Source organism: Barbus barbus, assembly GCF_936440315.1.
Source record: "Barbus barbus genome assembly, chromosome: 31".
In the NCBI taxonomy this organism is placed as follows: Eukaryota; Metazoa; Chordata; class Actinopteri; order Cypriniformes; family Cyprinidae; genus Barbus; species Barbus barbus.
Genome location: NC_136759.1, coordinates 7548600 through 7564556, shown reverse-complemented (window position 1 = coordinate 7564556; position 15957 = coordinate 7548600). Strand labels below are relative to the sequence as shown.

The 15957-nt window shown below is 35.4% G+C and overlaps 1 protein-coding gene across 4 annotated transcripts; it reads left to right on the top strand.

The window, feature by feature from the left end:
• The first annotated feature begins 488 nt into the window (after positions 1-488).
• On the top strand, positions 489-14162 carry LOC306851863 (lipolysis-stimulated lipoprotein receptor-like). 4 transcript variants are annotated; one of them, XM_079388343.1, is made up of 11 exons: positions 500-670; positions 2433-2756; positions 3000-3119; positions 5051-5107; positions 6317-6463; positions 7409-7597; positions 7698-7748; positions 7861-7989; positions 8285-8573; positions 8652-9117; positions 13390-14162. In XM_079388343.1, exons 1-11 carry the CDS (start codon positions 631-633, stop codon positions 13423-13425), a joined length of 1848 nt encoding a protein of 615 aa, XP_079244469.1. In that variant the 5' UTR covers positions 500-630; the 3' UTR covers positions 13426-14162. The 4 variants fall into 4 exon arrangements, with proteins under 4 accessions (XP_079244471.1, XP_079244472.1, XP_079244469.1 ...); XM_079388344.1 differs by having other exon boundaries at positions 502-670; positions 7861-7974; XM_079388345.1 differs by lacking the exon at positions 5051-5107 and having other exon boundaries at positions 489-670.
• The last annotated feature ends 1795 nt before the right edge of the window (positions 14163-15957 follow it).

The window sequence follows — 15957 nt, the reverse complement described above, 5'->3', positions numbered from 1 at the left end:
TGATGTCAATCATGAAACTGAAGAGGATCAATGTTTATCATTTGGACACGTGGCGAATGAGCTCTTTTGTGTTTTACTAACAAAAAATGTTAGTAGTCAACCGAGAAGTTGTTAAATTAGATTTGAGAATCTAACTAGGTTACTCGGCAAAGACAAGGGAAGTATTAATGCAGGTAAAAACCAAAACGATCTTCTGGGCGATCATTAACCCGGCCTTCAGAGATTGGCAGTGGACTAAACCATTTTTCTCAGCAAAGGTGGGTTACAGGGCGTTGTACTAATGAACGTTTGGGGTTAATCTCGGCAAACCGGATGTGCAGTCACTGAATGCTGTTCCACAATATTGTATATTATTGCTCAAGAAGTAAAATAAATGTATAAGAGTCCATATTTCTTAAATACGCAAAGTATTGTTCTCTTGTGGACCCCTATGATTTACGCGCATTTTGCTTGATGTGGGCCCGCGGATCTCACCTGAGTGTCGGGTTACACTCATACCGCACCGCAGAAGGAAATGGAGGACGCACCTATCTGAGAAAATACAGCTGCTTTATCGACACTTAATCGGACTTTCTTTACATACCTTTGAGGAAATTAAAGTTTTTAAAGCTCATAAGATTTTGAGAAAATATGTCGCAGGATATAATCTTTACCCTCCTCTTGTTCACAGGTAACGTTAGGAGCATTCTTCTTGTTATGCTAATGCTATGTTTTCACTTCTTCGTCAATTATTGTATGTGTACAGAACATATCAGTTTATTATCATATTTTATTTTATTACAGTCCATATGAAGACTATACGGACCTATCTGTAGTAGATATAGGATTTGTCTCATGAATGAGTCGAATGCTATAATAATGATTGTTTATGCATAATTAATAATTCACAAATTTTAATGTAATGGGAGCCAGCATCTAAATATCAGATTTGAGTACAAAATAATACACATCCATTTTTCTCAGGTATTCACACATGTTGTGCAATGGTCCCACTTTGTCTTATTTGTTGTTAGGGGAGCAAGTATTCATGTCGTATTCACACAGAATGGTTTCGGTCAGACATATGAGTCACATCCTCTGATAAACTTTTTAAAACTAACACTAACTTACAACCTGACGTCATAATGGGATGTCACCTGTGTGTAAAGTTTGTACACCATCTCTTAAAAAGTCTCTAATGCAAATTAATAACAAAAAGAATGACTTGTTGTTGGATTTAATGGGAAAAAATTTTTTGGTATAGCTCCCCCGCTGCATTCTTTGAATTTGTCCAAAGGAAAAAGGAAGAAAATCTGCACTTTTTTTTGTTTATTTTTATTTTATTATTATTATTATTTTTTTACTTTTCGCCTTTGAAACAATATTTTATAGTTTGAGATTGTTATTATATTTTGTGTATCCAGATTTACATGTAATTCTTTTTTGTAATGTTCAAGCATTCTTCAAAAAAAAAAAAAAAAAAAAAAAAAAACACCATTTCTTAGTAATCCCAAACAATGCTCAAAATGGCCTGTTGGAGTGTTTTTGGAGTGCATTGCTTGTAGAGCCCCTCCATCCGTTTTCAAGAGTTTTGCTTGAAAAGACAGTTTAATTGTAGCTTCTGTGAAAGACTATTGTTCTTTGGCCTGTATGTTAGGGGATTTCCTTTTAGGTCAGACCAATCAAGGCTAGCAAAAGGAATATGCATCTAGCAGTACTTCCTAATATATAATAGCCATAACCCTCAGAGAGTCATGTATGATATAATATATTTTCTAAAAAGTGTTTTCACTAAGTATAAAAATACAGTTCAAATGAATATATAAACATGTTCCTTCCGAAATGATGATACTTTTCAGATTTGAGTTTAAAATGTAACCCATTCAGTTAAAATTACTGAAGATGTTACATTGATTTGAACATTTATTGCAATTTTAGTCTCTTAGGGCAAATAAATACAGTCCAGCTCCTGACTTTGACAGCTAGAATGATGATTTAACCACAGCTATTATCATGACTCACTTGTGAAAAACCAGTGATTTAAGTTGATTGAAAGATCTTTTTCAAGTGGACCACTTGCTTCCTGAGCATTCAAAATGCTTTCAGTAGGTCTAAGCCAAAGAGAAGTCAGTTTATTATTTGAACTGACTAAAAATAAATTTGACATCTTCACTGATACAATCAGTTTTCATGTGGTTCACCTGCTTTATTATAATCTGTTCCCTTGTGTTTAAGAAATATTTTTTTACAGGAAATCGTAAGAGCCTTTTAATGTCTTTTGACATGGTTTGAGTTATTGTTATTGCCTCAAAGGACTTTCAGTCCAGTCTGGATGGTATTTGATCTCCACTGTATTCTTAATTCCTGTCTAAGTTCATGGGAGTGTCTTAAATCTCCCTGTGTTCATTTATTTATGGATGCCTTTATATTCAACTGTGTTTTCTCTCCCACAGCCTGCACCACAGCCATCAATGTGATCTGCCCTAACCCACGATCTGTGGTCATATTATTCCAGCCGGTCATACTGCGCTGTGATTTCACTACATCGGATCCAAACCCACTGATCACTTGGAAATACAAGTCCTACTGCAGAGACCCGATCCAAACAGCATTAAACCCCAGCAGTGCTGACAATGCTATTGCTCAGTCCAACCCAAACTACAACCCCAACATTGAGTGTGCAGACAGCGCCAGGACCGTTCGCATAGTGGGTTCAAAACAAACGGCGGTCACATTTGGGCCTGAGTACCAGGGCCGTCAGATCAGTATAACAAACAGTAAGTTGACTTTACATTGTGAAAGTATTTATTTTTATTCATAGTTTTTTTTTATACTATCTATATAATTTTATTTATTTGAATTTTATTTTCATCAACAACACACCTGTAACGGCAGTGCTAGGTTTAGCCTGGCTGCATATTATGTGCCATAAAGATTTAAAATATGTAGGTTTGTGATAGGATTTGATATGATGATCACCTCTAAAACGTCACATATTTTATGTTTTCTAAAATATATAGAGGCAGACCTTAGCATTGGTCAGACCGCGTGGGGTGACAGCGGCGTGTACGTCTGTAGTGTTGGCTCATCCCAGGACCTTACAGGGAATGGCGAGTGCTATACAGAGCTCATTGTGCTTGGTAAGTGTTTACCTTTTCACAAACAAACTCACATTGATGGACACCCAAACATTTCAATGTGTGATTTCTTTCGTCATAAACTCAACCACAAAATCACTTGTTCAGATTTTGTCTTGTTTGATGGGTCTTTGCATATGTGAGGGCTGTGTTTGATGATCTTTTGGAAATTGTTGGTGTTTTTTATATATATTATTTTTTTAAATGTATTATTTGATTGTGATATTTTATGATTTAATTATTTGTTAACACTACTTAAAGCCTTTATGTATAATGCACTATAAAAGTAGTTACAATACATTAATTATGACTTATAAACCACCTTATATGCGTTGTACAATCTCATGAATAATTGTAACCACAGTTAATACATTATAACATTACTTTTACATTTAGTCATTTAGCAGATGCTTTTATCCAAAGCGACTTAAAAATGAGGACAATGGAAGCAATCAAAATCAGCAAAAGAGCAATAATATGCAAGTGCTATAACAAGTCTCGGTTAGCTTAACACAGTACATGTAGCAAGGTTTTTTTTTTTTTTTTTAATAAAGAAAACTGATAGGATAGAAAAAGAATTGAGCAAGCTAGTGTTAGAGGCCTTTTTAACATTAATAAATTTATTGTTACACTATGCATTTTAAATTTGGTTATAATTATTTACAACAAGATATAATGTATTAATGCACATTATGAATAATTATAATGCATTATAGCTTTTAATAACCCTTTATAATGCATTATACATAAAGGCTTTAGGTAAAGTGATACCAGTTATTATTAATTTTTATTATAAATGTTTTTTTTAATTTTCTACCCGGAAGATCACTGTTTGCTTGTGAAGGATTCAAATCGATTTCTTTAATGTCAAAGAAAGCAGTAATAAATGGATAAATACAAATATTAATAATTATAGTATCAGTAGAAGTAGTCTATTAACTTAAAAGAACACTACACTTTTTTTGAAAATAGGCTCATTTTCCAACTCCCCAAGAGTTAAACAGTTGAGTTTTACCGTTTTTGAATCCATTCAGCCGATCTCCGGGTCTGGCTGTAGCACTTTTAGTACAGCTTAGCATAGATCATTGAATCTGATTAGACCGTTAGCATCTCGCTCAAAAATGACCAAAGAGTTTCGATATTTTTCCTATTTAAAACTTGACTCTAGTAACTGTAGTTACATCATGTACTAAGGCTGACGAAAATGAAAAGTTGCGATTTTCTAGGCCAGTGTGGCGCAATGATATTACGCAGCACCTGAATGTAGTCCCCAGCTATATCATAACTAGTTGCCTAGCTGGGGACTACTTTCAGGTGCTGCGTAATGTCACTGCGCCTGCTGCATCCATGTTACGGCAGCAAAGTTCCTTGATTATTACGCCGGAATGAGAGTATAGTTCCTAGCCATATCGGCCTAGAAAATTGCAACTTTTAATTTCCCTTCAGCCTTAGTACATGATGTAACTACAGAAGAGTCAAGCTTTAAATAGGAAAAATATCGTAACTCTTTGGTCATTTTTGAGTGAGATGCTAATGGTCTAATCAGATTCAATGATCTACATTTACATTTATGCATTTAGCAGACGCTTTTATCCAAAGCGACTTACATTGCATTCAAGTTACAGTTTTTACATTTTTATCAGCTCTTGCTTTCCCTGGGAATCGAACCCATGATCTTGGCGTTGCTAGCGCCATGCTCTACTATTTGAGCTACAGGATCTATGCTAAGCTACACTAAAAGTGCTACTGCCAGACCCGGAGATCGGCTGAATGAATTCGAAAACGGTAAAACTCAACTATTTAACTCCTGGGGAGTTAGAAAATTAGCCTATTTTCAAAAAAAAGTGGAGTGTTCCTTTAAAGGCAGTTTTTTCTTCTTGAGCCGATGCCATAAGGCCTTTTTTAGTAATTATGGCTTTGTCTGTCTTTCACAGAGAGAAAGTCAAATACTACAGACCTGCTGCCTGGCATTGATTTACTGATCATGGAAGGTAGAATAAATGCTTCTCTCTAGAGGTCTGGTTAACTTTGGAGCTATACTTGAATCCTTCACTAGCCACAGTCAGGTCTTATTCATTACAGCCTTAGACTAGAAAAACAACAACTATAGATATAAAAGTAGAAGCCAAATCAAGCCAGGATTTGTTTTTTGGTTTTTTGCTCCATAAACAAGGTTTTGAAGGATGGGATGGAAGAACAGTGTGTTCAAACAATGTTGTGTCCCATTGTGTCCCTGATTGTTGTGTCACTGTGTCCTTGAGCGTCCAGCTGATAAAACACTGAAAATGAGATTTTACAACGTAGTGTACTTCTGTCACTTCCAACTTTGTTTTTATTCGTCTTCTTATGTTGTGTACTCAGAATGACATCAGTTGCTAATTATTATGCATCTTATTTGAATTATTTATTAGTTATTGGCAGCATTCTGTGGTTAAATATCTTTGCATAATGCCTGAGACAAGTTTTCACATCCAGTTTCATATCTGTTATCACTCCACAACCTCTTTCTTCTTACATAATAAACCAATTTCAGCTCAAAACAATATTAAAGATCTATTTATTTATTTGGTAAGCAGTCATGTAAAAAAGTAGGGCAATTTACAGTTAGCCAACTGACTGTATATTACTGCCTAGTTAGATTTGCATAATACTGTAATTTGGTTGAGATGTTATGGATATTCAAACCGAATAAATGATGATCTCAACTAGAGAAAAATTGGATTTTATTTTGATAGTTTGTTTTCTCCATCAGATTGTGGAATAGTTTCTGAGAACTGCATTTGCACATGAGTCATGTTGTGTCTGTGCATGTAGGATGTTGTTGTGGTGCATGCTGGAATCAAGCCCTGGCAGAGTATTGTAAGGCAAAACCTGTCCGGCTGGTTTTTCTTTGTGCATCAAATAAATTTTTTTTCTTTTTTTTTTTTTTTTTTTTCTTTTTTTGCTTGCAAAACTGACAGACATGCCTTCTCTCTTGACATTTTACTAAGCATTAGGGATGGGGGGGGGGGGGGGGTACCAAAATAAGTGATGAAATGAAAATAAAATCTCATGAATCAGAAATAAAGTCAATATTGACATGTTTTTATTTTTAGTCCTTTCTGTTTAATGCCCTCATTCTTCTGTTTAGTATCTAATGCAAGAGATTTGTCTCTTCTCCCCAACTGTTAATTGTTTTTCCCTCTCTTCTCCTTCTCCAGACTGGTTGTTAGTGGTGTTGGTGGTCCTGGGCTTCTTGCTGTTGTTGCTCCTGATTGGTATCTGCTGGTGTCAGTGTTGCCCTCATACCTGCTGCTGTTACGTCAGCTGCCCCTGCTGCCCAGAGCGCTGCTGTTGTCCCCGCGCACGTGAGTCCACACCACCTTCATTTCCAATTCTCCTTTAGCCAGAAATGTCCTGTTTAGGAGGATGAAACGAACTCAAACTGAATGAAAAGGCAGTAAAACATTGATGTTGTCAGTGTTATTTTCAGTGAATTATTTATATTCTATTATATTTTATATTAATATTTTGATTTAGCATTAATTGTTATAATTTTAGTTAATATTTAGTCATTTTTATTTTTTTTGTCATTTTATTTTATTTTTTTATATTACTTTTTAGATTTTATTTTTGTTTCAGTTTCAGCTTTAGTTCAGTTATAGTATCTCTACAGTAATTAAATGCATGATATGGTGAATTAATCAAATTAGTTGTAAAAAAATGTAATGTATGAATATTTGAGAAAAGCCTTTATATGTTATTGTGTTGTTCTAAATAATTATTTGTGCTAAATTAAAGGGTTAGTTCACCCAAAAATGAGAATGCTGTCATTAATTACTCACCCTCACCGTCTTCCGCCATTTTGGAGAGTATCCCAGAACGTAATCAACATAATCAGTACGTTCAGCATGCGTACACTTTCTACTAAACGTAAACAACGCTAATTATGTTCTTACTCTCCAAAATGGTGGAAGACTGTAACTCGGGGAGAAGAATTGTTGAATAAATTATGTTATTATTGTTTTCTTTGTGCACAAAAAGTATTCTCGTAGCTTCGTAAAATTGCAGTTCAACCATTGATGTCTCATGGACCATTTTACTGATGTCCTTGCTACGTTTCTGTAGCTGGGAACATTTCAGTTGTGCTGCTGTCTATGGAGGGTCAAAGAGCTCTCAGATTTGATCAAAAATATCTTAATTTGTGTTTCGAAGATGAACAAAGGTCTTACGGGTTTAGAACAACATGAGGGTGAGTAATTAATGACAGAAATTTCATTTTTGGGTGAACTATCCCTTTAACTTGTTTGCAGTGTATGAGGCTGGAAAAATGGTAAAGTCTGGCGTCCCCAGTCAGTACGCAGCCACTCTCTACGCCCCAAGCATGTACGGCCAGCCAGCTTATGGAGTTGGCGGAGCTACGCCGGGCATACCCATGCTCCCTATGCCCATGGGTCCTCCATCCAATGGATACGGCAGAGACTTTGATGGAGCTAGCTCAGGTAGACTCGTCCTCTCATTGCCTTAAAAACAGCAGTTTAGCAACATTAGTTTTTACATTAATAAATGTAATTGGTTGATCATTTGTTCGTCCTGCTACAGTCGGTCAAGGATCTCAAGTGCCGCTCCTGCAAGACCACGATGGTGGAGGAAGTAAGCAAGAGATCTTCACTACGTCACTACATTGATCCATCTGTAACATATTTAAGTGACTTTATCCCTTTGAAACCTTCTGTTTGACATCTAATGTTGGTATGATTTTCAGACCGTAGTGGATACCGTGTTCAGGCTGACCAAGATGGAAACCCTACTCGGGTGCTTTACTACATGGAGCGAGAACTGGCCAACCTCGACCCCAGTCGCCCAATGAACGCTCCAGGCAAATACAGTCGTCGTGAGTTCTGGAGATGGGCACTATCTTTTATCACTCTGAGGGTTGGGTTATAACAAAGTGGTGTTTAACATGACTTACATAGGACATGTTCCTGGATCAAGATCCTTCATGAAACCAATTTAAATCAACCAATTTTTGACAGGATTAGGGATTCACAAACAATCTAAAAGAAACAAACTTTGTTTCCTGTAGATTCTCTGTTTTTCCAAGGTTGGGGGATGATTTGTATGTGTTTATTTTATCAAAACCTTTTGACTCTTAGACTTATTCTGTTTTTCCCATCTATATCTTCCAGTGGATGGTATGAGCGAGGTGAGCTCACTTCACGATGGTCCAGACTCTCGAAATCGTGGTCGGGCCAGACCGCCTCAGCTTAACACGGTGTATGATGATGTGGATGAAAACATGAGCACCATCAGCAGCGTCTCTCAGCACATCCGACGGGATGAGCCCAGGCAGGGAGCTAACTCTCGAGGACGTGCACGCTCTATGGAGAACTTGGATGATATCAGCCACAATTACAAAAACAGAGATGACTATCCGCCCGCACGCCGAGATGGTGGGGCTAGAGGCGGCAGAAGAGAGTGAGTGACTGAATTGAATTGAATCACGCTAAATTAACACATTAAGTCCTTCTTAACCCATGACTTTCCTATGTCCAGTTCGGATGACGAGTGGAGCAGTAGTGGACGAGGATACGACCGTAACTTCGATGACCGTCGGCGCCGTGATTACTCTCCTGATGCTCGTCCTCGGCGTGGAGACTCCTTCCGTGGGGCCGGTTTCCAGGGCCGGCGCAGCCGTAGTCGTGATGACCTGGCGGATCTGGAGCGTGATCGTGGCCGTGGAGGTCAGGATGCGTATGATGACAGCTTCCTCAGGGAAGCCATGGAAAAGAAGAAGCTTGGTGAGCAGCAGAGAGGCCGCAGCCGTGAGCGGCTCGATAGTGAGAGCGACCGGTCTGACCGCTACAGGGGGCCACATGGTGGACCGCCACCTCTGCCGCTCGCCCCGCCCTCCGGAAACCCCAAACGCCATGGAAATCATAGCAACTTTCCACCTCCTCCCCCTCCCTACACTGAGGACAGTGAAAGTTTGGCATCGTCCAAGAAGAGCAACTTAAAAAAGGTAAGAAGGCCAGATTCAAAAGTGCTTATTAAAGGGATAGTTCACCCAACTTAATTACTCACCCTCATGTCGTTCCAAACCTGTAAGGCAGGGGTCACCAGACACGGTCCTGCAGAGTTTAGCTCCAACCCTAATCAGACACACCTGAATCAGCTAATTAATGTCTTACTAGGTATACTTGGAACTACCAGAGAGGTGGGTTGAGGCAAGTTGGAGCTAAACTCTGCAGGACACAGGCCCTCAGGATCAAGTTTGGTGACCATTGCCATAAGACCTTCGTTCATCTTTGGAACACAAATTAAGATATTTTTAGGGCTGTCGTGATTTGTTTTTGTTTTTTTGACTATTCGATTTTTTAAAATCCTCTACTTCATTTTGCTTGCGTCGACTAACCGGGACAATACCGGAAATGACGCATTTCACAGACAAGAATCCATAAAACACATTATTAGACTGTTTTCCAAGGCTGCATGATATATTAAACCCATTTAAATTTAAACCCATTTCATAATTCAGCATAATTGTGAATTCACAAACACTACGATTTAATTAAATAATTATATGCAATGCACTTCTAATACGGTATATGCTCTTTAATTATTTACATGTAAATAATTAAAGTATGTTTGTGGTTTTTCATCATTATATGTTCTGTTTAAATAAATATTCAGAAAAACATGCAGTGCTACTATTTTTCTTTTTTTCTGTTTAACTTTTATTGAACTGCAGATCAAAATAGAATAGGTCTATACCCTAAATAAGGATAAATAGGATTGGAACGCATCTCCAAAATCGCATACACGGATGCGCATTGCCATTACGGTAGTCAGCGCAGAAAAACAGGCAAATAAAATATAAACTGAGGTTACAAAAGTGATTCAGCCAAGATCAGTGAGGGATTTTATTTTCTTTTGGCAGCAGCGGCTGCTGTCAATGGATGGATCAATACACCCTTGCATTCTTTCTCAACTCTTTACGTTCACTTAAGACATAACCGATTATATTTATGGGGTATTTTGATATAATTGTGTGTGTATTTGTCCATTCGAATGTGTAAGAATGTGAGAAAGAGAGTTGAGAGCTGAGTCCAGTGTTCGCGTATATAAGAGGTGGCTTTTGTGCGTGCACTTTGTGTGTGTGCGCAGCCACGGAAAACAACGCACGAGTGCAGAGGCGAGTTCTATTTCGTCTTCTTGCAGTTGAATCTTTTGAAATCACAATAAATGCACATACAGGAATCAAGAAGCAGAATTGAAATTTTATTTTATAACAAGTAATTCGGTTCCTGACCTTCCATCTGATCTGATTTCAAAAATTGGAACAGCTTTTGTTTCCCAACTTCTAAATTATTTCATTCTTCCATGCAAAAAGACCTGTAGGGTGACTATGGGGTCATGTAAAACATTTTTTTTTTGCTATTTACTGGGTTTATCATTTGTCTGTCTTTTTTTTTCTCAATAAAATCGATAATCGTCTTTTACCTGTTGACATTGACATTGCGATACTTACAAGACATTGTCAATATACAATAATATCGTCATATCGCCCAGCCCTAGTTCACATATTCATTTAATTACAGCGGCTATAGTATTTCTGTTCTAAAGAAATGGACAAATATTAAAGATTAAGTGGACATCTGAATTAAATGGTGCTTGGTCAATATTAAACAAGTATTAGATCGCACAGTAATGTGTAAAAACAATCATCAGGCCGTTGGAGCCGACTGCAGGCCTTTGTCGTAATGCGTAATCTACATTAGCTCTATTGTTTATAATACACTATGTATTTTAACCGTTTTGTTCAATAAAACTCTGGTTTCTTGCTTTTGATACTTTATTTGAACTTATTATTGCCTCATTGCTATTATATATGTATTTTAAGTAATTTTAAAGGCTATTGTTCACTTACATCTATTTTTATTACCACAAAAAAAAAAAAATTATATATACACATATATATATATATAGGGCCCTATGAAATCCGTTTTATTTCCAAATTCAGTTTTATCCATTTTAATTTTTCTACACTCTGTTTTAATGGTTAAATTAAAGTTTTCCATTATTTTCTGGATTCCATTTTAATGGTTCCATTAATAATTCCATTTTAATAATCAATAGCATCTCGAATTAATTGATTTTAGAAAAAAAACTTTTTTTTTTTTTTTTTTTTTTTTTTCAGAAATACTGCGTATTTACATTTTTCTCCTAAATAAATTCTGGTAAATAATATTTCTGGTAAATACTCCTTTAAATAATGTTTTTTTTAAATTATAATTTTATTATTAGTAGACTAGAACACGTGGATATGTTGTCATTCTTACACTATAATACTGAACTTTGATTTCAGTGATTTGGACTCTGAGATGGACATTTTTCATTTGTAGTTGCACTCCCAGCTGTATTGAACAGAAGCCCAGAAGATGTGAATATATTGACGTTAAGAACATGCTGACTTTCTCAGGCTTTTGTTATTATTTTCTATTTATTTCACTTTTATTAGGTTTCCTTACATTTTTACTCTTTTAGTTTTACATTTCGTCAGTGGCTTGTTTACATTTATACTTTTTTATGGTACACTACTGAATGGCAAAGTTGCAAGTTTAATAAAATATTCTTAAGTAAAATATATTTTTTTTTGTGGGAAATTATTTGTTTAGATTAATAGATTAATCGATAAATTAGTCAATAGTTTAATCAAAATAAAAATAGTCGTTAGCGGCAGCCCTAGATATTTTTGATGAAATCCGAGAGCTTCTTGACCCTGCATACACAGCAATGGAACTGAAATGGTTTATGGCCCAAAAATGGCCTTAAAGACATCGTTAAAATATGTGACATCAGTGCTTAAACCGTAATATTATGACGCTACGAGAATACTTTTTGTGTGCAAAGAAAACAAAAATAATGACTTTATTTATTGACTTCTGGGTCAGTCTCCACCGCCATTCACGAGAGTATCAAACACATGAGGGTCAGAAAGCTCTCAGATTTCATCAAAAATATCTTCATTTGTGTTCCGAAGATGAACGACGGTCTTACGGGTTTAAAACAACATGAGGGTGAATAATTAATGACAGAATTTAAATTTTTGGGTGAACTACCCCTTTAAAACTTACTGGTTTATCAAGATAGTCTTTAGCACCAGAAACTACTGGTTTCTTTCTGTGTTGTTATTGTTAACTAAAATTAAACTGATAAAAAATCTATTAAATATAAATATTAGATGGAAAAAAAAAAACTTTAAACAAAAATGAGAACATTATGCCTTGACAATTAATTCAAGTATGCATTAAGACCAAATAAAAAAAGAAGAAAAAAACTAATTAAAATGACAAAATAACCATAACAACTTAACTCCAAATTAATAAAAATGAAAAATATAAAATAAAAACCATTCCTAATAAATATTATAATAGTATCAGAGTTTTTGAGATACTATTTCTAATAATTTTTATTAATAGTTTGAATTAGTTGTTTATATTTTTCATTTAAATTTTAGTTATAGTAATTTTTTTGTTAACGCTTATTTTAATTCAAGTAACACTTTTTCTTTGTTTGCTTCAGTTTTAGTTAACTAACCCTGAAGGGTGTATAAACAATACTAAAATAACACAGTTTTATTGTTGTTACCTGGTTGAGTTTAAATTTAATGAAATCAAATTACAAAATTAAATTACAGTATAGGGCAATTGATCCTTTTTTTTTTCATGGGACAGTACGTAATGTGTTTCAGAATAGTACAATATGTGAAGTAATCTCTCTGTAAACAATATATATAATCATACAGTATATGCATTAATAAATATGAGTAAGAATATGCTGCAGAATATTAAAATATTCAAAAAGCAGAGTGAAGCGGTGATAACTGTAAAGAAACAAGTATGCAAAACGACATGAGGGATCTTCACAGCTGAAGGGCGAGAACCAACCACAAAATATTGTTTAGTTAGTCAGTTACTTAGTTAGCTATTTTACAGTATGTGTTTGTGTACAGAGTTCAGCACGTCCAGGGTCAAGGATGCAGCTGGAAAAAAAAACTGGGTCATGGTAGCTTAAAGGAGGTTATAGTGTGTTTTGGACTAGCTACCATGATCAAAACACACTTCCATCTTTAGCTTTAAAAACATTCTAAAAGTATTCCATTTCAAATTCTGTTTTATTTTTCTTTGACAGTGTTAAGTTAAGCCAGGCAGAAGAGGATACAATGCTTTAATATTCAGTAATGTTATATTTTTATACTAATACAAAGTTCTGCTGTGTTTTCTCTGTCTAGAATGGAGCTGTGAGCAGAGAGAGTCTGGTGGTGTGATGCTCAGATAGAAATTGTGTGTGTTTCCTCTGCCCTTTCATGTCACTTATGCGTGTTTGTGTTTTGGCTTGAATGCAGAGAGGAATTTTTGTTTATATTCAGATGTCTTGAATTTTTATGGGATATTTTAATGGTAAAAATTGTATAGCCACAAAAAGTTCACATTATTTCACTGTAATGCAGGCTCGTTTATAAATATAAAATGGAAGATTTGAAACAACCGATGAACTTTTTATTTTTAGGTTTGGTTCCTCCCGTGAACATTTTTAACAGCAAGTACTAAAATATGACTTCTGTGATGCTCAGCAACAGATGTTTTTACTGTGCAAATGTGTCTTCTGTATTTTAATAGACTTTAATTGGTGGTTATTTGTGTCTTGGAAAAACTATGAACAATAGAGCCTTTCAAGTTTTCAGGTATTGATTTAGAATTATTTTAATGTAACATAAAGAAGTGATCTTTGTATGGACTGAAATTCTATTATTGTGCCTGTAGTCTGCGGCATCATGCAGTTTCTGCAAATGGACGATTATATAATGTATTTTAATTTTTTTATGCACATTTACAAATATAAGAACTTGTATGAAACACCCATGAGTGTGCTAATTTTTAATGTTGCTGTTTTTTTATACATACAGTGATGCTCTTATCTCAGATTTGGTCATACAGTAGTTAATCATTTTGCTATTTTTGTACAGTCACAATGCCAATTTTCAATAAAGCTTTTCTATTGTATTTAAGTTTGTTTTCTTGTTAGGGATCAATGTGGCAGTTTATCTTTTTTTTTTTTTTTTTTTACATTGTTTGGTGTTTTTTTTTTTTATGACCACTAGATGACACTTTACTGTCCATGTACAATAATCCATATGCATGTGATATTTTTTTATTTATTTATTTTTTTAAATTGTTAGCACTGAGGTATTTTATTTGTATGTTTACAGTATGAATATGCATTCAATGTTATAACTTGTTCTGAAATTACTGTTCCTGTTTGTAGCAGCCTGTTTAGATGTTATTAGTTGACTAGAACATTTTCTTAACGTGTATATAAGACCGCTTTTTTAGGTATTAGCACATCTAGCCTGTTATCCTGTGCTGCCTGGTGGTTTAACAGAAAAAAGCATCTTTTCTAACCCAGATGGAGAAGAAGGATCAACAACTGCCTCTCTCAGAGTGAGAAGTAGTTTCTGAAATCTAACGTTGGTGGCCTGCCAAGATCACAGCAGAGAGGTAGCCATCGAAGCTTTCATCCATCTGGTGTCTTAAAGCAGCCATTCCTTCAGATAAACAAGAAGTTAGGTGAGAGCTACTTAAGAAACAGCATCAGCAAAAGGGCAGCTGAACCCCACAGTTTAGACAGCTGTTTAGAAACAGATCTGTTTGCACTTAGGTGGTCTTGTTAAAACATCTGAGTAATAAATGGTTTTCTCTAACAATTACATTGCAGGGTTGAGTGTAGCGCTACATGAGAAGCATTTTCAAATCAACATGGACTTGAGGTATGTGAAGATATTTAGGCCAGAATGAATCATAAAATGATTGTTCTTCCAGTTTCTCTTTGAAGTACAGTAACATTTGTAGTGATTCAGTTTGCTGCAGTGGTGTTTTTCTGTTTGTAGAGTCGAGGCATTACTAATCAGGGTGCTAATGTGAAACAACAATAACAATCATGTGTCAGGGGCACATGCCACCAGATAGAGAGGGGTGGCAGAGAGAGAGAGAGAGGCAGGGTGGGAGGGTTTGTGATTCAGTGGGAAAAGAGACTGGCATTGCTCGAGTTATCGGCATTCTGTCTGCTTGTTTACACTGAAGACCATCTGATAAGGTAAGTCTGATCTTTTTAAGACCGCAACCATAAATTACCATAAATATGCCAAGCGTGCATACGTGAGATCAAGAAATGTTAGAATGTTTATTTGATGTGACAATTTTTTTTTGAACTACCATTTTTATGAAATATTTTAGTGCTTTATTTAATAATTATATTATTTTAAAATAATTTAAATATTTTATCTATTGTATTTACATAATGATACACCTCTGTTCCTTATTACTTTATTATATAATTTAACTTTATTAAATCTGCTATTTTTATTTTTTTTACGCAAGAACTGCTCAGTTGTTTGGATATTCTTGGATAACAGTACTGTATATCAGAGCATGAGATGTAATGGCACTGTGGACACAGTACAATGGCAGTTTTATTTATATAGCAGTATTTACTACAACCAAGGTTGACCAATGTGCTTTACAATAAAAATAAACTAAAAACAGCAAATAAAAAGGAAGTAATACATCATAACATACAACAAAACATAAGACTGATAACAAGTGCTTCAATCAGAATAAAAGGCCTTATCGAACAGATAGGTTTTTAATTTGGATTTAAAAATAGCCACAGATGAAGCCATTCTAATAAAACTGGGCAGATCATTCCAGAGTCTTGGAGCAATTGTAGCAAAAGCACGATCACCCCTACACTTCAGCCTCGACTTGGGGATAAACAAGAGTCTCTGGTTAGAGGACCGCAG

Coding starts and splice junctions, on each gene's coding strand:
- LOC306851863 (XM_079388343.1), top strand. CDS start 631: ATGTCGCAGGATATAATCTTTACCCTCCTCTTGTTCACAG. Junction 671..2,432: donor TACCCTCCTCTTGTTCACAG/GTAACGTTAGGA, acceptor TCTCTCCCACAG/CCTGCACCACAGCCATCAAT. Junction 3,120..5,050: donor TACAGAGCTCATTGTGCTTG/GTAAGTGTTTAC, acceptor TGTCTTTCACAG/AGAGAAAGTCAAATACTACA.